Source organism: Corvus brachyrhynchos, unplaced genomic scaffold (assembly GCF_000691975.1).
Source record: "Corvus brachyrhynchos isolate BGI_N302 unplaced genomic scaffold, ASM69197v1 scaffold61, whole genome shotgun sequence".
Classification (NCBI taxonomy): domain Eukaryota; kingdom Metazoa; phylum Chordata; class Aves; order Passeriformes; family Corvidae; genus Corvus; species Corvus brachyrhynchos.
This window is the reverse complement of record NW_008236478.1, coordinates 8150712-8172659: the sequence shown is the minus strand read 5'-3', so window position 1 is coordinate 8172659 and position 21948 is coordinate 8150712. Positions and strand designations below refer to the sequence as shown.

At 47.9% G+C, this 21948-nt stretch overlaps 2 protein-coding genes and 1 long non-coding RNA gene across 5 annotated transcripts in view; 2 read left to right on the top strand and 1 right to left on the bottom strand.

Moving 5' to 3' along the window:
- The window catches only part of MFSD13A (major facilitator superfamily domain containing 13A), a 13518-nt gene extending 3702 nt beyond the window's left edge, over nt 1-9816 (bottom strand). Inside the window, exons 1-5 of one of the 2 annotated variants that reach the window (XM_008643848.2) lie at nt 9740-9816; nt 3611-3879; nt 3088-3167; nt 1827-2276; nt 938-1055 (exon numbers count right to left, since the gene is read on the bottom strand). In XM_008643848.2, coding sequence (XP_008642070.1) covers nt 938-1055; nt 1827-2276; nt 3088-3167; nt 3611-3775 — 813 coding nt within the window. In that variant the 5' untranslated portion in view covers nt 3776-3879; nt 9740-9816. Of the gene's footprint in view, nt 1-937; nt 1056-1826; nt 2277-3087; nt 3168-3610; nt 3880-4149; nt 4174-9739 lie in introns of those variants that run through there. The other variant, XM_017726154.1, reaches the window with a different exon arrangement.
- The window catches only part of LOC108444681, a 13516-nt gene continuing 379 nt past the window's right edge, over nt 8812-21948 (top strand). Inside the window, exons 1-2 of the long non-coding RNA XR_001859311.1 lie at nt 8812-8822; nt 12272-12274. This is a non-coding gene — a long non-coding RNA (uncharacterized LOC108444681). The remainder of the gene's footprint in view (nt 8823-12271; nt 12275-21948) is intronic.
- Nucleotides 11221-21942, top strand: LOC103624665. Of its 2 annotated transcripts, none has more exons than XM_017726156.1 (2): nt 11221-11404; nt 20651-21942. In XM_017726156.1, the coding sequence occupies exon 2, from the start codon at nt 20715-20717 to the stop codon at nt 21387-21389; it is 675 nt and encodes a 224-aa protein (XP_017581645.1). In that variant the 5' UTR covers nt 11221-11404; nt 20651-20714; the 3' UTR covers nt 21390-21942. The 2 variants fall into 2 exon arrangements, with proteins under 2 accessions (XP_017581645.1, XP_017581644.1); XM_017726155.1 differs by lacking the exon at nt 11221-11404 and adding an exon at nt 13129-13368.

Here is a 21948-nt window from a genome sequence, read left to right as displayed (position 1 = left end):
AGGAACAGCAGTGAGAAAGAACAGAAAAAGCTAACAGCCCTCTGGGCGCTGTTGTCCTAGGAGCCCCATGCCAGGGGATCATGCAGGATGGGCCTGGAGTACTTCAGCAGAGCAACACCTTGGCTGTGGCATTTCTGACACTGCTGGCTGAGATTGGAAAGCTGCAATGCCATCAGCCATGCCCACTGCGTGCCCGGGGTCAGCCCCACTGCCCAGCTGTACAACACAGTGCTTCTGGGACAGACAGGGCCAGCAGATGACAGCAGTGACCACGAGGCTTTGGGGGAGACAGTGGCATGGCAGAAGGGAGGAGGCAGCTGGCAGGTAGACATTGGTAAGGCAGCGAGGCTTGAACACAAAGATGCAGACCAGCATCAAGAGCCTGCCTGAGGGGAACTGAGGGATCCCCAGGGAGCCATGATTCCAGCACACAAAGCTGGGCAAGCTGCCAGCATTTGGTAGTAATCACTGAAGAGGATGAAGAACAGAAATGGTAAAAGCCAGATGGGAGGTGGATCCAGCTGGACAGTGAGAAGAGTGACGTGAGCCTCAGGAAAACGGAAAGGGAAAGGAGACTGTGCTGATAGCCACGCCAGCAAACAGCACTCCTGAACTCATCCCCTCTGTGAGCCAAGCCCTGGGCTTCTGCACCCCATATGGGCTGCACAGAGCTCAGTCAGCCCCCATAACCCAGCCTACGCTGCAGAGAGAGGAAGAAGCATCCCACAGCTTGCTCAGGAAATATCCTTGGTCACAAGCAGGGAGAGTGGCTACCAGCTGCTGAATCAGCCAGCATGTGCAGGAGGCTCCAAGAGCAAGTGGGTGCTGGAAACATCTTTGCCCTTCCTGGGGAACTCACATACTGCTGAATCACCATCTCAAACAGCCAGAGCCAGCGCTCACCCTCTGAATTGCAGCGTGTCACTTCTGTGCCTACCTGGATGAGATTCATGCAGACAAACCAGAGGAAGTTGCGATGCCGGGAGAGCTGCTGGAGATACTCTGCCAGGGTGATCCTCTTCTCCTGGGGGACGGAATGTTTCTCAATGTACAGCCTAAAGAAAAAGGAGGGATAAAAAGCAACCATAAATCCCTCACAGCAAGCAGGACAGAGTCCCCAGCTCTCCCCATGTAGATGCAGAGCTGTCTCTCCTCAGCTCCCATCCCAACCTTTTGTCTTCCTGGACCAATCAAAACAGTGGAGTCTACAACAGTGATTGCTTAATGCTAGTAAGAAGCACAGGCAACACGTGTTGCAACAAAGAACATCTGTCTTAACACAAAATTCACATTTCTGTCCATAAATGCATTCTCATCTTATTAGCCATTCCACTACACATATGTTCCTCTTCCAGGTCCCTGCAGTCAGCTCACCTGGCAGATCTCATCAGGATCTGCTGCTACTGCAGCATAATGCTGGCAGCTTATAACAAGAGATGACAAGTGAGGCAGCCCAAGGAAGGAGCTGAACAGGGAAAATCAGCTTGGTGTGGCCTACCAACAGCTCAGCCACTATCAGGCAGCTGAAGTGAATAACAGGGTGAGACATTCACTTGTCCAACTCTGTAGGGCATGGGCAGTACTTCTGACATTTTACCACTCACAGGCCTCACTGGGTGCTCTAGACATGAACTTATTTCATGTTCCAAACACTGGATGGCCATACAGGGGGTCAGGCCTCTGCCTCCAGTTTGGACTAGGGGTGACACAAGACAGTTTTGTTCTGTTTTCAGAGGAGCCAGTGTGACAGCTGATCCTGAAAACTGTATCAATAGACAAGAATCTATGCCAGGCCTTTGTCCCTGCTGAGAATTGGTGACCCTTACTCTTTTAGGGTTGATTCCTGGTCCCATTTTGCCTTCCCATCAGCCTGAAACCGCTGGCGGAGCAGCTGCGTGGACAGGGTGAAACCAACAATGGAGCAGAGGGCCAGCAGGACGCAAAATATGCGAAAGGAAAAGAAGTCCTCCTTGTTCCACACTGCATAGGACATGAAGACAGACAGGGAGCCTATGGCACTGAAGAGGGAGCAGTAGAAGTTGAGGCTAGTCCTGTCTTTTGCTGAAACAGCCAGGTCTGCAAGCAAGGCGTTGTGATGGAGGTCGACCATGGTGAGAAAGCTGTCGTACATGCAAAGGCAAAGGAGGAACTGCAAACCAGGATGAGCCCAGGCAACCCAGAAAGCCAGGAAAGAAATGGCAAAGAGGGGGCCATTGTGGCTTAGTGCTCTGAGCCTCTTCAGAACTACTTCAGGAGAGGAAATCTCTGCTCCTGCCCTGCAACAGAAGAAGAAAAAAAATTTAGGTACCTGGACAAAATCCTGCATGATCACATATTCCTCCTCTCCAAGGAAGTCATGTAAGTGGCATACACACAAATACAGCTTTTGCTCAAGTAACAACCACCCCCATCAGGTACCTTCTCAGCTAATGGTGAATATACTGAAAATATGGGTTTAAGAAGGCCAAAAGAAAAGAGATTTTTTTTTTTCTCCAGAGCATTTCTCTCCCTGACAATGCTATACTGTCTGCACTTTGCACAATGTAAATGATTTTCATGAGTTTTTACTAGTTGCAGGAAGCCACGCCACAATTTTCATTAAAATGTTGACGTAAATACATGAGAAATGCTAATGGCCAACAATACAGAGCTGTCTTGCCTCAGCTCCCATCCTAGAGAGTTTGGGAACAACTGATATGAGGCATTCCATGTGGAAATAACTATACTTTCCCCCCTTGTGCCTCCCAAACCATGTACAGATACTCTCTAACACCCCATTAAGAGGCTTGCTCATACATCAGGGACTCAAGATTTTAGATGCCCACATTTTAGGTTCTGCACCACTCATGACTGTTAAAGGTTAGGGTCAGATCCACCCAATAGGTGTGTGACTTTCTCTGTACAGTCAAGTACTGAAACAACATTCATGAGCACTGAGCTTCAAAGATGCCACGAAAAGGAGGTATTTAAGAGTTCCATGCCCAATAAATCATTCCCATGCCATCATTTTAAAGGTGCCAATTTGACATCATCTTCCCCAGAGACTAAACAACTTCCCAGACTCTTGTGAAAGAGAACTTCACTTACTGCTGCGTGCTAAGGAACACTCGGTCACTCAGCCAGCCAAACAGAGGGTCATTGAGGCTGTTCCAGATCAGAAACACTGTCTGGGAAAGAAAACAGGATAGTGAAACAAACCACAGGACAGCTCAGTTCTGTCACCAAAGCAAGAAGTGCTGAGCTGGCACACTGAGCTACCAGCAGGAACTGTCCCAGCACACCTTCCCTGCCACATCACCATTGTAGGATGCCCCTGTTTGGGGTAACTGGCAGTGAAGCCACTGGTTTTCACTGCCTGTGAAACACCCCAACGTCCCCAGAGGAAAGGCAGTCTTAAGAACTCTCTGCATTTTCTATCCCTGCTTGGTCTATTTTTATGTAAGTGGGAAAAACTGAAAAGCCTAAGTTAGCATGTGGAAGGCTCCCTTGCTCCCTCTCCAAAAGGGAACACTGCTGTTATAACTAACAGTTTTCACATTTCTAGCAAGGAGCAATCTTGGTTTCAGAGTTTCCTACTTAAGAGCACAGAAGCCTATGGAAAAAAACTAACCTCTCCTATCCAAAAGGACAGTTTATCAATCTTGTAAACAGAGACGAAGGTGTCCACATAGTACAGGAGGAACACGTTGTGCAAAATGGAAACAAAGAGCGACAGAGACCCGTAGATCACTGCAGTGGGCAAATGGAAAAGACAAGCCAGCAGTCGCAGGCCCATTTTGGTGCAGTCAGTATTCAGCTCCTTTGATCACCTCCATTTCAGGTGAGATGTCTTCTCCCAACACCTACTACATCTTTGCTGGGGCCAATCCATTGTTGCTCCTGCAGGAGAGAAAAAAATAAATAAAATAAAACAAAACCAGGTTAATTTTCTTAAATGAAGTAGAAGTTGAATCAAGTTCATTGGTAAATCTTTGTCTGCAGAAATCAAAATTCATATTGCTTTGAGGAGCTGTTCCAAAGTGGATTGGAGGGGATTTAAGAGACTAGAAGCTGTCTGCTGCACTAAAGCTGTTTCATTAAGCTGAAGCCAGGCTGTGGGCTCCTGGGGGTATGACTGTCTCCTCCTGAGCAGCCTGCCCTGTCCTTTACCCTGTAATGTTCTTTGTTATCCAGCAAGTAGACAATTAATCCAGCTCTTTAAAGGCAAGGTCACAGGAGGAATCAAGCTAGATAGCTGCAAACAAAAGCAGGCTTCAGAAAACACACCTAGTCACTGGTATTTTTAGGTACTAATGTAAATTTTTACCCAAATAAAAATGACAACAGCTGTGATGTAACCTCACACGTGCACACCGCTTTCCCCAAGCAGTCACAGCTGACTGCACCTGGGCTGGCTCAGACAGGAGTTATTTATGGCGAGCAGTGCTGCTGCTTTGTGGCATGAAGAGACACAACCAGAACACGACTGCAGCAGGCATGCTGCCACCATGCAATAAAAGTGACCATAAGTGCCTTAGGAGCTGTCCAGCTTGTCTTGGAGTGGCCTAAATCTTAGGACCATAGTCTGAAATAAAGATGCTTTGGCTGGACAGCAATATACACAGAAATAAAACACATGGACACAGCAGCCTCAGACCAGAACAAGACGCTGTATGTTCACAAGGGGCTGAATGTGAGAGGAGGATTCCCCACACCTGCACTGACTGGAGCTCATGGCCAGGGGGTGGGGCCAGAAATGTTCTCTTGTGCTTTTCAGGCTGAGCCCTCTCTCACACTAAGTTGCTACAGACCAAAGGCACAAAACCACAAGGCACTTATGTGAGACACAAGGGTTTCTTAAATCAGTACAAGTCAGCTCCTCCAGCCCATGCCATCATGAGAAGCCCTTTTCACAGCACACACACACGAAGGGTGACAACAAGGTTGTTATCCTGGTGCTCTCAAAAGCAAGATAAGGGGCTGTGTGTCACTCCTGCTTCAGCCCTCCAGGGTCTGCATTCACTCAACTCAGACACATCGTGGGGGCTTGCAAGGTGGGATAAGACTGAACACATAAGAAATAGGAACCAACGCACCACACCAGCCTCTTGGGCTTGCAACACCAGCTGCAGCAAGTCTAAGCAGAAAATCAAGCAGAAGAATAAACGTCTGGGTATGAAACCTGATGAAACGCCAGTCCGGTCTAGCATTTCCCTGAAGCCATGAGTCTGACCACTTCTAGGCGAGATTAGAAAAGCAAAAATAACCATCTGCTCTGCCTAGGCCAAGGAATTCCTCATAACTAGCTCCGAAGGAGCAGGAACAGCACTTGTTCCAATCAATTATATCACTAGATTGAAAATGTATCTCGGCTCCACTCTCAGCCAAAGCACTAGACCTCAACTGGATCCAACTGCAGAGCCCTTGTGGAGCTCAGACACCATTCCGCATCCCTGCCAGGCCAAAACCCATGGCCAGATAAAAGGAAGACACTGCTTAGAAGGGAATTCAGCCTGACAATGAACCTTTATAGATGTAATTAAAGACAGACAAGCCTCAAGGGGAAACTTCATTTTGTATGGTCAAGAATTGGAAAGGAATCATGATATGTAAAGACAAAGGTTAAGAAGAAGGGAGAGTTAAGCCAACTGTCCCACAGGTAAGTTCTCTGTCTCTCACCAAGAGCCTTCTGTGGAGGACTGATTGAAGAGCAGATGAAGACACTACAGTGCTGGGCCCCCTCATGGAACTGTTGGGGACACAAGAACTGGGAACATTCACTGTAACTAGCAGGAAATCAGTTTAAAGCACACGAAAATATTTCTTTACCTGACAGGTAGTAAACACCTGACATTTGCTGCCAAAGGATATTAGTGAGCTGGGCAGCAGGTTCAAAGGATTAGACAAATTCATGGAAAACAGCTGTACACAAACAGCTACTAAAGGAAACGAGGCGGGGAAATCCGCCCCAGCAGCCCCAAGCCAGCTGTGCAGGCTGGGGGTGGACAAGTGGAAAGGCCACAGATGGTGCCCAGGCTCACATACTCTTCCCCTAAACAGCATCTCCTGCTGCCACCGTGGGGCAGGATGTGGGGAGAGACAGACCAACAATGTGATCCACTAGCGTGATTCTTATCCTGGGCTTGCCTTTGCTATCCAAAACCTGTTTGAAAGCAGAGCCCGCTCAAGCCTTGGTGTTAGTGCTGCACTTCACACTGTCCCCATCAAAGAGTGCTTCACTGAGCACATGTTGCACAAACCACAGCTGTTGAGCTTTCCAGAGACACCTCATTTTGTCATATATATGCTACAGCGCTGTTCAAAGAGAGTAAAGTTCCACTTTCTTTCCTTCTGCCCCCTCATCACTCCCTCACAGATGCGCAACCCCTCCAGCCAGCTATTTGCAAGTGATGTCACTTTTGCTAGTACAGCCATTAGGTCATTTGATAGATATTTTTCCCTCCCCATCTGCAAATGTGCAGTTAAGAAGAAACAAATCACAGTTCTCTGTAAAAAGCAGATTTTACTTCTACACCCAAAGCACTGTGTTATTTAAGCTTGCCACAGTGGTATTTTCATAACCTTTTCCTTAGGATGGAGAATTACTCATGGAGTATGTCAGAACTTTTTAACATGAGGCTGTAAGAAGTAATGGGAAAAGGAGCTGCAGGAGGGAATAGCTATCATTCATTGACGCTGAACTTCTAACACAGTCATAAAGCAACAAGCTCATAAATTAGAAAGCAATGAGTCTTTATTTGAGAAACTTCCTCCTCTGCATTTGACATCTGGCTCCTGCCAGTGACGTCCACAGATCTTATCTTCCTGAGGAGGATGTTGGAACACTGGCTACCAGGAAAGCACTGCTTTTGTTTGAGAGTGCTGGCATACAGCTGTGTCTGGAACACACCACAGCTTGGGGCTCACACATCTGCTCTAACTTCCTAGCCAGCTCACAGCTGGATTCACGAGTCCTCGTGTCCCATGGTGATTCAGCAATGCTTTGGCCTTACAACAAGGCTGAGCTCCAGCCTTCCACAGCTGAAGCCACTTGTACTGAGCCAGCAGCAGAGCCATACATGCGAATCTTGGCTCAAACCAGCCTGTTAAGCAGGGCCAGATGATTTTTATGTGCTGAAATTGCTACTCAGCAACCTGAAAGAGCCATCTGCAGACCTGACCACAGTATCAGGATGACTCTTGTATTCATTCTCCCCTGTGTGGGTAATGCAGGCTGGAATATCCCAAATAATAATTCAGGATATGTCTATGCTTGCTTGAGCTGCCACTACACCGCCTCTGCTGCATATTCTGGGTTTTGAGGGGGTTACTAACAGAGGGCCAAATACACCAGCTCTGTATCTCTGCAACTGCCACACAAAAAGTCCACCCAGCAGCTGGAAAAACCACCTGAGAGAAAACCCTATTTACAGACATTTGTCACAGCCAGACAGGACCGGGCTGCTGGCAGTCTAGCCCCATTCACAGGGAAGCTGGGCTGGAGCGGCACCTGTGAAAGAGCTGATGTCCTGTGACCTGTCCCAGCAAAATGCCTGGTGCTGGGCACATCAATTCCTCCCAGACCCTGCAAGTGACAGCCATGGATGTCTTTGTCTGGTCAGGCTTATCCATCAGTGATGAGCCCATTTTGGGAGCACAGACCAGGTTCTGCACACTCCTTCCCTCCCACGCATGGTACCCCAGGACAGCTCCACAACACAAGGCATCTCAGAGGGTCCTCAGCTCATGAAGCTACTTGGATTTTGGGAGAACTCTGTCAGTAAAATGAGAAATCCCTCCACAGAGGTATTTGAATGAATGAAATCAAAAGAGCCCCCACTTAAAAAAATCCCTGTCAAAATCCTATTTCTATCCCAGGAAAGCTCCTTCCTAGATACACACTCCACAAAATTTAGCCTCCTCTGACTAAACTTTGATCTTGTGCACCGTTTCAGAGGTGAATATAAATCCAAAGCTCTCAGTTTCTCCACTCCATACTTCTTCTAAAATCCTAACACCCTTGGATAATCCACTTAGTAACAAGGACTCTGGAGGGAACACTAAACAGAGTCCTGTGTGAAACATGAACAAACACCCCAACAGCAGGCTCCCAGCAGCCTGGTATCTGAAGGGTGAAGCAATGAAACCTTTGAAACCACCTGGATCAGGCACAGAAACATGACTGCAAGAGGCTATGAGGGTGTTTCCCAGTACTGTTTACCAATTCAACAATCACCGATGACCGTGTACTATGAGGTTAAGTAATACCCTTCTTATTACAAGTAGTCATGTGCTTCCATCGAGTGCTTCCATCACTCCTGCTGAGTTCATACATGCAAACAACTGCCACACAGACAATTAACACCTTGAACCAGCTGGTAGCTTCCATGGAGCTGTACTCCAGCTGAGCAATCTTGTTCAATCAGATGTCATTCCCTAACAAGAAAACAAGGCTTGTCAATAGAGATAACTGGGCAGATCTCATAGCCTTGGAACTTGGTGAGGCTTTTACCTTAACAACACGCGATGTCCCGTGTCTAAACAACTCAATGTTTTACAGTGTAAAGGAGGAGTGTTAGATGTATTTAAAAAATTGTTCTCCATTATTTGCTGTCAATATAAGCGCTAATCTTGTAGAGGACCTCACAGCACTAGGATGGGAACCATTGCCAGGTAACTCTGGCCTCAAATTACAAATCTAGAAGTAAATATGAAATCATCATTGAATACAACCCCCAGGAGTTGGTTCAAAGGAGCTGAGATTACTGCACAGATACTGCCTGTTCTTTATTAGGACTTAACAGGAAGCACCAGGTGAGAAGCAACTTTTACCACTCTGGCAAGTGCAGCCACCAGGAGTTTCTGCCACACATCTTCCCGGGGACACGGAGTCTCTTCACCCATACAAACCTCCCAAAGCCACCGTCCCCCCGCAGGGCCCCAGCCGCCGCCACGAGGCCACACGTCACTGACTGAAGGGCTGGAAGAAGCCCAGCTGCCGAGGCCACCAGGGATCTCTGGGGCGTTTATGGCTGGAAAGCACAGCACTAGGTCACCAACTGCAGCCGCTGACGTCCCACGTGCAGGACAGGAGCACAGGGAGCCAGGCAATGCCTGCAGAGTCAGGCTGGAGATGGGGACACCGTGACTTTGGACGTGCCCAAGTAGCGCTGCCATCCCCTGTGCGCCATGCACAAGGGCCCTCCACGCTAAAGGGAGGCCTGGCAGCCCTGGTAGAGGAAGGGGTGGCCGGGCAGGGCCAGTGCCATCCTTCCCTAGCGGGTTCTCCAGAGGCACTGCCACCCTTCCCTGGCGGGCTCTCCCGCAGGCTCCACGGCAGTGGGTTGAAGCCTGCCAGGTGAGGGGAAGGTGTAACAGGGACACCAGAGACCCGCTGCACACTCCAGGAGAAGAGGGCCATGCCAGAGCCGCCTCTCCCTGCCAGGAGCCAAACCCCGACCGGCTACCAGGGCTAAGCCCCCTGCCCACGGGCACTGACACCAGAGTGCGAAGTTACCCCCCAGCCCAAAGTAGGATCGCCCACGATAATGAAGGGAAGTACCCGCCAGGGCTCTACCACTGCAGGGAAGGGGGAACCCCCCACCCTGCAAAGGCGGCCCACTAGGGGGTAGTGTCTCTCCCACCGTACCCGAACCACCTTATTATTGAACGGAGAGGGGGCCCCCGTCCCACCACACTACAGGCAGGGAGACAAACCGGGGCCAGCGATAAGGCGGGAGAGACGCTCGGCGCCTCCTACCTGCGTCCGGTACCGGCGCTCCCCCGCCGCTCCGCGGTCGCACGGCACAGTCGCGCATGCGCACCCCCCCAGCCCCGCCCCGCGGCCATTTTGCGTCCTGGCAAGTGAAGCCGCCGGCACCTCCCGGCAGCCATCGCGCGTGAGGGCACCCGGGTCCCTTATTTGCATAGCCCCGCCCCCAGCCGCAGGAGCCTCTCTGGCCGGGGGACGGCGCCTTGTCTATGGTCCGTCCGCCCGTCGCCATGGAAACGCAGCCGGGCGGGGGACGCAAGCGCTTAGAGTCAGGGGAATCGTGGAATCATCAAGGAATCGGCGATGGTGGACAAGATCCTCAAGTTCATCCAGTCCACGCGCCAGCCCAGCGCCACCACTGTTACCCCCAAGCCACTAAACCATATCACCCAGTGCCAGATCCACTTGAAAACCCCCAGGGATGGCAACTCCACCAGCCGGGCAACCAATTCCAATGCCTGATAACTCGAACAGTGAAACAAAATTTTTCTCATATTTAATCTGAATCTCCACTGTCCCAGCTTGAGGCCATTTCTTATGTCCCTCTCACTGCAGGCACGCAGAAAAGACCTGCCCCCACCATCACAGTCTGCTGTCAGGGGCTGTCAAGAGCGGTGATGTCCCCCCTGAGCCTCCTCTTCTCCAAGGAGCGTGAGCCAAGCTGCACAATGACATAGTGGAAACAAAAAAATATACATGGCTGCTTGGGCAGGTGGGGCAGTAATCCAGCAAATATCCTGGCTGTGGTCTTACTAATCAACTACTTACATTTCTCTCCCACGAATAATTTCCATTCATCCTGTGTACTTCAGAAACTACGGACTATCATTGTCCATTACCATTTAAGATCTCTCTGTGGGCCTTTCTCTCAAAGAAGCAGCTCCTGTGTTCAGCATATGGATCACCTTCCATCTCTCACTGCAACAGTTGCTCCCATTCCGCCGTTCTCAAATTTCACCAGGGGAAATTTCACCACAAAAAATTGAGGCAAAAGCCAATTGCCATGTACAGAGAGATATTACTGCACCCTATTACTTTCCAATGTTTTTGCACATTAGACTTACTGGTAGCTTCTGAAGCAGGTCATTTTTATAAATTCCTAGAAGCCAGGCAACTAATTGTAATCAACATGGTTTGTAATTAAAGAGTGATTTGTAGGTATTTAGCCTCAGCTATTGAGATCACGTGCAGCAGAGCAAGGCACAGGATACCAATCAAAGAATAATTTAGTTTGGAAAAGACCTCTAAGGCCATGGAATCCCTAAGCATCCCCAAGGAGTTGCGCCGATGCTGCTGTTGTGCTGGGTGATGATGAGCTGACCTTGCAGCTGGAGTCACCCATTTAAAACCCCTGTGGAGATTTCTGTCTGTAAAGGCCCACCGCAGTGCAGGTGCTTACAATAAAGTAGTGCTGATGGGAGTCACTGATATGGCTTCCTACTTAATTACAACCTGGATGAGCCATGAGTACAAATACCAGCTTAGTTATAGCTGAGTGTGACTGAAAGGTTTGGGAGAGGAAATAAAACTAAGAGAGAACAGGAAGGTTTATTTCTACAGAATTTAATGGGGAGCTCTTTTCTGTTAGTCTGTTATTCTAAAGGCTGCAGTTCTTTAAGTTTTGCTGACTTGAGGAAAAAACCTGAAGTTTAGGTGAGTGCTTTTGAGGTTTTTCCATGCTGCTTTTATGTGCTGAGTTTAGCTGTTTCTTTATTTGTGTCCTGTATCCCTGTTCCCTGTCTGAGCATGTAATGTAATTACTGAAGGAATGAGTTTCCTGTTGCTGCCTTTAGGTACAAGGGCATGTTCAGGCAGGTTTTGCAGCCCTGGTTACCAGAGGAAAAACTTCCACAAGGCGTGACATAGCATCTTGGGGCATCTCCTTGCTCTATGTGTGTTATTAAGGCACTTCAGTGAAGATCCTGTAGAAAGTAACCTGCCTTCTTAAGATCAGGTTGTGCATCCTCCTGTTCCTTAGTTAAGTGAAGGTATTATCTTAGTTCTTTTCTCAGTATGTGAGTACACATATGCCAAGCAAATGTCTCTCTGTGTTCTGCACTTATAGACTGGGCTGTTTTGTAATGTTTCTGCAGTTATGTACTAGCTTAAATGTTTGTAGTAGCAGAGCAGTGTACAACTGAGGTGTTCTGCACTTTACCTGGCTTTTCAAAAAACACAGATCCCTCTGGAGGTGGTGCTCCTTTCACCCTAACATATCTGCTGTTTGATCATGTGCATGCAAGTCCCTGTACAGCAGCGTAACTTGGTTGGAGTATTGATTCGTGCTAGTGCTCTACTCTGTAGCATTCCTAGCACCACCTACTTGTGAAAGATACTAATGTAAATTGTTATCATTGTATGATGAGAGGCTTTAAACACTTTGGTTTGGAAAAAATGACACAGAAAAGCCTTCGAGTGATTGTATTCCTGGAAACACAAGATTTTCTTTTGACTCCCATTTCAAAAAATCAATAATGCTCTTTGTGAGCTATGTTCTGTATTGTCTAAAGACTGTGACAGAAGGTAGTTGGAATTTTTTTTAAGCTATAGCAAAGTTGTAGATCAGCAGATGCTGCAGCTGTCTGCCTTGGGGATGCAATCAGAGCAGTATTCCCATGGGTAATTCTAGCTCAGATGTTTGAACTTGCACTAGAAATGCAGTGTGTGTTGCTGTTGTGACAGAAAACCCCCTTATATGCTAAAGGGATATGTTGTATGTAATACAACCCCAAGGACTGGATAATCTTTTCTGCCCTTTCCTACTGTTTAGGGTGTTGATCCCCTGAGAAGACTTAGTGCAAGTGCATAAGATTATGCCTTCTGTACTTCTGCATATCCATCCTTGATGTAGGATATGTGGGAATGGGATCTAAGTGTATTTAAAGAACAAATAGTTAAAATGCAAGTAGTTTTCTATGACACTGGTGTGTGTTAACAGAAGAAACCCACTGTAGGCACAAACTCCCTCTGGAGAACTAGGCTGTGTGATCCATTAAGTCCTTTGTAGGGTATCAGGAGACTCTCCCAAGAGCACTTCAAGGACAAAGACGTGTAATTAAGCAGCTGAGAGAGTGGGATGCTGTAGAAGTACAAAACATGTTGCTCTGCTATGCAAACTGTCTAAGATAAGAAAGTGCTGGTAGGTAACTAGAGCTGGGCATGGGAATTAAAGCTGGACTTGAATGATTTGTCTTGGAGCGTATAAAGTAAACAATATATAACAAGGAGGAACCAGATAATTATGGAGTGCCTGAAGCAGCTCTTGCAGGGTAAAACCTTTCAAGGCCACCTGCACCATATCAGTAATACCACGTGAAGCTGAGATTGCCAAGGTAATGATATTGGAAGTGTCAGGCTTAGTTATGGATGTGGCAAAACTGAGGAAGAAATAATTCAGGTGGATTGGCTGTTTGGGAGGAGACTGGGGTAAGAGAAGCATGAATGTGGCAGAAAAAGAGGCTCCTGAAATAAGAGAATAATGAATAAAATGAGACAAATTTGAGATCAGCTGACTGAGGGAGTGCAGGTGTCCATGGATGATAGTGAAGCCTGAAGACCCAAGCCTGCAAGAATGCTGAAGTGATGCTCCTTGAACCACCTGCTGGACTCTACATAAGGTCTATGTTGGAAAGACTTGTTGTGGGAGGGCAGAGCAAGTGGGGTAGATGTGCATCCTAGTGCTAAGTGGTGTGGGAGGGAAGGGTGACTCAATAGCATCATGTGTGGTTCATAAGACTTGATTAGTAGCTTCATAGCTGTGTGCAAAGTGATATAAATAACCATGAGATGCTACTGGTGCATTTATGATGTTATTGGTCATTTAGTTGACTTATTGGTGTGCTTGATATAAGTTAGTGTCCTGAGTCTGTTCTCTCAACACTGCAATACGAAGGGAAACAGCTGGGCAGAAGTCACAGCTGGGGGCTCAACCAGGACCTCCTAATTTGGAAGCTTGAGCTAACTGATACTGAGATTTTTTCTTTTTTGAAGAAGAGGATGTGTGGATGGAGATGATGGCTATCAGATGAATTCTTGAGTGAGAGGAGGAGCAGGTCTGTGCAGGCTGTTTTTTAACATGGAGGGGATCACTAGGACTGAACACTATGAAGTACATATTAAAATATGCTCAACTAAAAAAACAATGTCTAGATACAGAGCTGTGTCTGGGAAAGGGTTTAAATGAGGAAGAAACATGGTGACTGGGATACTGACACATGGGACACAGATCTGAACCTCAGGTGAGGAAGACATCTGATGCAAATGGTGCCTGCAGTGGTTACTGGGAAGATGAGAATAGTGGTGGTGGGAGCTTTAATAACACAGAAGTTAGGCTAAGATGAAAGGGGAACATGTCAGAAAAAGAGAAACTGTGGAGTATGTCCAAAATGTATAGTCTGGTGCAGCAGACACATACTCAGGGAGAGGCTGAAGAGGTGACAGTGTCAGGATGACCTTGGCAGCAGGCAGGGGTGTTTTCTAGAGCCTTGCCTGCTGATGCAGGCACCCTGTGCTAACACTCATCATGTTCTATTCTTGGTGGCACAGCTGCTCCAGAGCTGCTGTGTTGCCCAGCAGCTGCAGTCAGAGTGGGAGGAGAGGCTGCTCCAAACTTCTCTGTCACCAGCGAGTTGCATTTTGACTGCTATTTGACCAGAGTTATGCAGGGGGGGTGGTTTCCACATAACTGCTGTCAAGTAAAGACTTGCTCTGCAATGACTTGGCCTTTTCCTGGTGTTTTGATTTCATACGGAGTCTGGGCTTTGCACAGACCTCCGAAACAAATGCCAGACCCACACTAGACTTCAGTGCTTTCTGGGAATGTTGCTTTGAATAGCTGAAACGGATCTACTCCCTCTTCAAAGGGCCTCTACAAGGGGTGACTGACTGGAATATGCATTAGCTGCTGTTTCCACAGTTACCAGTGCCAGCTGGAGCTCTTTTCTTCATGTTGTACTAGTAACAGCAGGCTGAGACTGGTGTCTTCTGGCTTCAGAAGTTAAATTCTCCCCCTTGGCTGAGCTGAAGGGATTGTTCATGGGGCTCTTGTATCAGCTGTGCTTGTGATATCTTTCCAGTTGGTTTGGGCTGCTGTAAGAATTTGGGCAGTGAAGTAATTCCTGATAGAAAGGTCCCTCCTGTGGTGTGAGGGGAAACAGGGTCAGCCCCAGCACTGCTTGGGGAGTTCCTCAGACTGGGTTAGTGGTGTGGGGAGGCCTGTTCTCTACAGCATCGATTTGTATTGCTGTTAATCACTACTGTCTGCTGGCACCTTGAACTAGGCATGATGCAGTAACCCCTTGTGCAAGTATTTTAACACTTCCTGGAGTAATTTGCTGGGGCAGTATGGGTTTGCTTTTCTCTTGGAGAGTGTAGCAAAATGTGGTGCTATTTTATCTTTGTAGGGTGAGTGGGTGTGTGTTCAAAATTCAAGTTTTTCCATTATTAAGCAGCACTGGCATGGGAATCTGATCTTCTAGATAAAAATTAAGGCCTGAAAAGGCCCAGCTTTTAATGGGCTATTGCATTTTCCTTGAATTCCTGTGTTGCTGCCAGGCATATCTGGCTGAGAGAAAGCATCCCATTTAGGAAGGCAGCCAAGTGCCTCTGTCCTAAGGATCAGTATTGGTGGTGGAGGATCAAAGTTATTGCATGGTGTTGTGTGGCTTTTTGTACTGCTCTCCCACCTCCTCAAGAAGTACTTGGGAGTCTTCTCCTGGATGAGTTTTACTGAAAAACGTCAAACCAAGCATGACCTTATACTGGTAATAAAGGGATGGAAGTGACTAGGAAAAATATGAAACTGCTTTGTCATGATCTTCTCCCACACACTATCTCCAGCTACCAGGATAAGTGTGTGGGACTGACACCAGAGCTATGGAAGACAAACCTTGGCTGAATAAAAACATTCAGTTTTAACATCTCACTTTAAGCAGTCCTTGAAGTTTTGGGGTTTAAAAAAAAAAAATCTTTGCCAAAGCTTTGTCAGGTGGCAAAAAAATTGCAGACTCTGCTCAAAATGGGGAGACTAACTGGAAATAACTCATTACTTCATCTTCACTGGGGGAAATCGGTGCTTTTGCAGTATTCATCCCTGTACCCTTGAGAGTTGTTACAGAGCAATAGCAGGAGATCTGTGGTTTTTTGCAGGGTTTGGAGAGGAAGAGGTCAGGAAAAAAGCTAGAAAGAATAGTCTGAAAGCCTGAGTGCTGAAACAGTGGAAAGGAAAGGGTAACTTAATGGGATCTTCATTTGTGAGCTGATCACAGGGCTATGGAATGAGACAAGAATAGTTTCAGCTGAGAGTTACAGTAAATTAGATGGCCATGTCCTCTCCCGTGGGCCCAGTGTCTCTACAGTTGGCTTGCAGTATGTTCTCTGAGGAAGTATCTAAACCCATTCAAACTTCCAGCCTGACCTGGGGACCCTGCTTCAGCTGGACAGAAGGCTTGGTGAAACCAGCCTCTCCAGACGTGTGAGATACCTGTATGAAGTTTCACATGTGGCACACCTGTATGCTGGTAGTGCCCATGGTAGTCAGGCTCACTTTAATCTCTCTCCTACAGAATGTGCAGTCTGGCATGGAGTTGAATATTTACACTTTCCTTTGTTTTCTGTAGCTCACAGTGGTCTCTTGTGTTCCACAAATACCTAAAAAGAAAGCTCACCAAATTCAAAGCTAGCCTAGGTGATAGTAAAGTTCTACTGCCCTGCGATGTCCAGAAAAGCTATGGTCTTCTGCATTTTTAGCTGGTAACTTCTGCTGCTTTAGATACTAGGAAAGCCCTACCAGCCTTGGGCATTTCTGTATTAACTAGTGGTGGATTCATCACCTGTAGTAACTGAGTAGAGAGGGGTGAAACAAAAGCTTCTCTATCAAATGTCCTCTCTGGTTTTGTATTGCAAACATTGCTTGGTTGCTCCGTAGCAACTGTGTAGGGCAGCTGGTGTGAAGCACACTTTGCTTGGCAGGTCTTTTCTGGGAGCTGGGGTGTCAGTCCCCTTGACCTGCACCAAGATGTTTGAGGAGGGAAAGGCCTGGCCAGATGACTGGGGCAGTGGGTGAAGGAATTGCTGGAGTCAGCTCTGGAAACCCTGGGAATAGTCTGCAGGCTCATGTTCTTGCCAAGCAGAGATGATGATCTTATGTTAGTTGTCTGTGACCATCTTTGGAGTTTTCTCTCCTTTTTATTTTGCCTGGTGTCTCATTCAGCTCCAGCCAAGTGGGATTTCAACTCTTTTCCAGCAAGGCCAAAACTGCTGGGAAGGCTTAAAAGGAGGGGCTGCCTTGTCTCTTGCTATGGCCTTTCTTACTGCCTTGGTCCCTTGTTTCTCCCTGCTGCCAACCACTGCTCCCAGTGCCCTGGCTTGGGGGAGGCTTGGCTCCCAGGCACAGCCTACTGCCTGCCCATCCAGGCTTTCCATCTGTGCCACCAATACCTGGCATGTATTGATGGATGTCAGTGGCTCTCAGGACCAGGCAGGCATTTAGCAGAGCTCAACTCATGCTTTAAGGACTGTTTTGCCCTTTCCTGTTCAGGACATTCAAGTGCTGGGCAACAGATGGGTGATTTTTAAATTTTTTTTTTTTCCCCAAGGTATAACAGTGCTTGAAAGTGGGGCAAAGGAGGATGGTAGTCTGAAGAGACAGATCAGTTAGGGTCCCCTCTCCCTTTCTGGCCCTGTAGTTGTTCTTGAAGAGTTGGAGGCTGTCAGATATTTACTTCCAAGACCAGGCCAGCCTCTGGCTGCTGGTACTGGAGAAACAAGAGAGGTAGAAGCAGGTGAATCATAGTATGGTTTGAGTTGGAAGGTACTTAAAGATTATCCAGTTCCAACTCCTCTGCCATGGGCAGGGGCACCTTCCACTAGGCCAGGATTCTCAGAGCCCTATCCAGCCTCACCTGGAATGCTTCCAGGGATGGGGCATCCACAGCTTCTCTGGGCAGCCTGCTCCAGTGCCTCACCACTCTCACAGTAAAGAATTTTGATTTCTAATATTCAATATGAATTCATTCTCCATCAGCTTAAAAGCATTCCCCCTTGTCCTATCACCACTTCCCCTTGTGAAAAGTCCCTTGCCAGCCTTCTTGGAAACCCCCTTTAGGTACTGGAAGGTGCTATACAGTCTCCTTGAGAAGAGGAAGGGGAGAAGAAACTGGGGATTGGATTCCTTCCTGAAGTGGTACCACTTGATGTTGGTGTTTGGAGTTGGTTTTCTCAAATATCTGGCTTTTGATGCCTTCCAGCCATCAGATAGCCTGACAAATGATCACCTTCTGGCCAAACCCTGTTTTCCCTGAAGCAGTGTCTGCTCTTTCTGGTGAGCGTGGGACAGGATCAGGCAAGCAGGTACTGGTGTTCTCAAAGCCCTCTTCTCCTGTATACATGGGTTTGTCATGCCGTAGCTCAGCCCTGTGGAGTCTAGCAGGGCTTTGCTTCAGCTGTGGTATCCAAAATCCTGTTTCTGGAAGCTGAAGCAGCCTGAAGTTCAATATGAACAACAGGCAGTTGTGTAATGGTGGGGTAAACTGCATTGTCAGTCCCTGGGAGCACCAGGGTGCAGCTCTGCAGGGGCAGGGCAGGAGCATTGTGCTTCTTGCATACCAAAACCTTGTTGCAACACACCTGAGCATTCAGAGCAGTGCTGGGCCCTGCAAGCCAGGAGCTGGGGCTCTGTGCCTTGTGCCCGTGCAGGTAAGGCTGTGTCTGGGTAGTCGGAGAGCTCTGGGGCATGGGGAGAGCTCTGTGCTCAGGAGCAGGCAGGGACAGGGCAGTGCCAGCCAGCAGTGGAGCCTGGCAGAGGCCACCCAGTCAAGGCTTGCCCTGACGGGTTTGCAAACTTCCTCTGGGGCTGTGAAGTCTTGTATACACTGTGTGGGCTGTCAACACCCTCCTCCCAGGTGATCTGCTCCCAGGAAAATGCCTTTGCTTCTGTGGTGGGGCATGTGACAATGCTGCCCTGAAGTGCTTCTAGCCCCACTTAATCCTCATCTTGGTCCCCCTTCTTATCTCTTCAGTTTGCTTCCTCTTGTGGGTCATCCTGCCTGGCTGAGCCACCAGCTTGTTTCCCCTATCTTTCTTCAGTGTAAAATCAAAGTAATAAGTAGCTGTGCTCAGGCTGCCTTGTGATAAACCCCCGGTATTTAGATGGCCTGTCAGTCCTACTCCTTGCAGCTGCCAGGAAGACCTGGGAGCAATGATGCTGCAGCCAAAACAGGTTTTGAGCAAGAGCTGGTCATCAACTAGATGTGAACAGCTTCTCCAGGGTTGTCCTAAACTGGCATGGAGCAGCATACTGACCCAGCAGGAGGGGGTGTAAGCTGGGCTTGCTTGGTTCCATATGATGGATGCAATAGCTGTGCACTCTCTGTGCAGACCACTTGCTCTGAAATACAAGCACTTCAGAGAAGTGTGGGTGTCAATAGAGATGCATGGATGAGCTATTTAAAGAGGTACTGAGACTGGCTTTCAAGAGGAGACCATTTATTCCGCGTGCCCACCTCATGCTGCCATTGACACACAACACCGCTTTGGATTTTTGTGGTGGTTCTGAGCAAGTTAGGCAAGTAGGTTGTGAACTTTGTTTCGTTTCCTCCTATCTGAGGGGGTGATGGTTTTGATGGGCTTTGTCTCCAAGGCTGCAAGTCTTGTTTAAGGGTGCTGCCTGGTCTTGACTGAATACTCTAGTGCTATTCTGCTGTTCCCTTTGTGGCGTGAAGGCTTCTAGCCTTCAACCCATGGCAAAAGCAGGCTTGAGCTAGTGTGCTTTATGAACCTCTAGGAACAGGAGCAACTTGTGCTGGTTAAGAAGTAAAACCTCCATTTTGCAGTACCCAGCATTGCTTGTGTCAAGCACCTCTTAGGCGACAGCTGAGCTTACATCTCTCCTCTGTGGGAGAGGCAACTCTAGTTAAGGCTGAAGCAAAAGGAGCCCACAGGACCTGAACTCCACAGGAAAAAAAAAAAAAAAAGCATCCAATTTGCTGCCTTTAGTTCTGTGCATGGTCTTGTCCTGTCTCTGATAGCAAACCTTTTTTTTTTTTTTTTTAAAAAACAACCCTACGCTATATACAGCTTCCTTTCCTGCCCTAGGGGAGAGGATAATGAGTCATTGGAGGACATTGCTTAATGCCCTGGAGGGTGTTTGGATATCTGCCAAGGGCAAGCTAGGAGCAAATTCAGCTGTAGGTCAGAGCTGCTCAAGGTAAATGCACACTTAAACATGAATGGTAACTAGTGAGACCAGAAAGAGAAACCTATACGTGAGAACTTGCCACAGAAAGTGTAGATGTGCCTGGATTTTGCTCTAGGAATAAACAGTAGGTATAGCTTTTGTTTGCTTATCAGAGTAAAAGCAGGGCTTTGGGAGGATGGGGAGAGAGTTAAGGACAGTTGAATATCTTTTTATCTTGCTTAAGATTTCCTTGTCTGGGCAGGACAACAGTTGACATGACTGCAGCAGGGTTGGGCTGTTGCCTCTTTCCTTTCTTTGCCTGCTTGCTGTGTTTCTTTCCCTTGTGCCCGCCTTCCCCATTTTCATGCCTGCTCAAGGGCCTTCAGCTTCTTGCAGTGTCTTGCTGCCTCCCAGCACTGCAGACTCAAGTCATGAGGATATGAGGCTGACTTTTCTGCCCTCAGTGGTCTTTGTTAGCTTGTTCTCATCTTTGCAACTCCAAGATATGTGGCGTAAATGATGTCTTGCAGAGCAGCTAACAGGCAGTCACTGGCAATGTGGCTCTACTTGTTCTTGATAGGTTACTGCTCCTGCAATCTGTGGGGAGTTCCTTGTATTAATTGTTAATAAGTTGCTATGTTTCCAGTGCTAAGTGAATTTCCTTATTCAGCCTGGAATGTATATAACCAATGTAAATTGTTTCTCTTCCCCTCCTGTCCTCACAGCTTTTGAGACTCAGCAACTGCTCCAGAGAAGTGTCTCCTGTGTAAAACCCCAGGCTCCGGTACAATGTACCAGTCCAGCTTTGTGCCACGGGAGTATTACCCAGCCATGATCCCACCTTCTGCCTATGCCTACCCACCGCTGCGGCCCGGGAGAGCAGAGGACGTGTCCAGCTCTGTGATGTTCCCTCCCATCCACATGCACAACTTCTACAGTCGCCCTATCACCTTTGTGGTGGACCGTAACAGCTACCCTCACTATGTGGGAGGTCAGGTGGAGTATCATCACCTCTATAGTGCCTCCAATCCCTATGTCCATCCATACCATGCCTGGCACTTCCCTCCCATGGTCCCTATCCCTCTCTACAATCCCTATGCAAACTACCATCCCTATGCTGCCTACCAGAGGTCAGAGCAGTATCGAGACACGTGGCCAGAAGGCTTCACAATGAGAGGGGAGCTTCAATGGGGGAAGCTTGGAAAGGTGTTTGGGCCAAGGAAAGACCTCCCAGAATTTGTGAAGGATGATCTCCGGAGGGTTTATGGCACTTACCCCCGGACCAATGTTTCCATATCCTATCGGAAAGGAGAGTTCTTGGTCAAGGGAGACCCCAAGATAGAAGACCAGGAATATGCAGTGGAAAAAAAGGTCATCCAGCGGGCTGTGACCCCCAGTGCCAGCGAGGCAGATGACAGCAGTGAAGACCGGAACCGTAAGAAGAAAAAGAAACTGAGGCATTGAGGTAGTCAGACAGCCAATGGACAGATGCTGCAGTACCCTCATGGGAGCCAGCTGGCAGCTGGTTTTGGTGTAGTTGGCAAGAAACACAAGCAATGGATGCCACCACTCCTGTTGATTTTTTTTTTTTTTAACTGCTCCCCATCCTTCACAATCTTATGGCAGATTTGCCCTTTTTGATGCACAAGCCCATCCTGTGAAGAAACCAATGACACCTGACTGTTGGATCAGCTCATTGGTCCTGGTTTTGAAATGAATATTTGATTTCCACTGGTTTGGTTGATTGGTCACAGCCTGGTGGGGGATCTCCAAACAGCAGCCCTTGATCAGAGAAGATGGGCCTCTTCCTGCCTTGTCCAGGGGAAGGGCCTCTAAGCTGCTTCCCTTCCTGGAGAGATGAAAGCTGAATTTCCTCTATGCTGAGGGCAGTGCACATCCCAGAGGACACAGGGGTTCTTGAACACTCTACAGAGCAATTGTCTGCATGTCTTGTCACTGCTGTTTATGACCATATCATTGTGCTTAATCACCATGTGAGGCCTGTATGCAGCACTTCCCTACA

Excerpts from the sequence above, each read along its gene's own strand:
- LOC103624665 (XM_017726156.1), top strand. The coding sequence starts at position 20,715 with ATGTACCAGTCCAGCTTTGTGCCACGGGAGTATTACCCAGCCATGATC.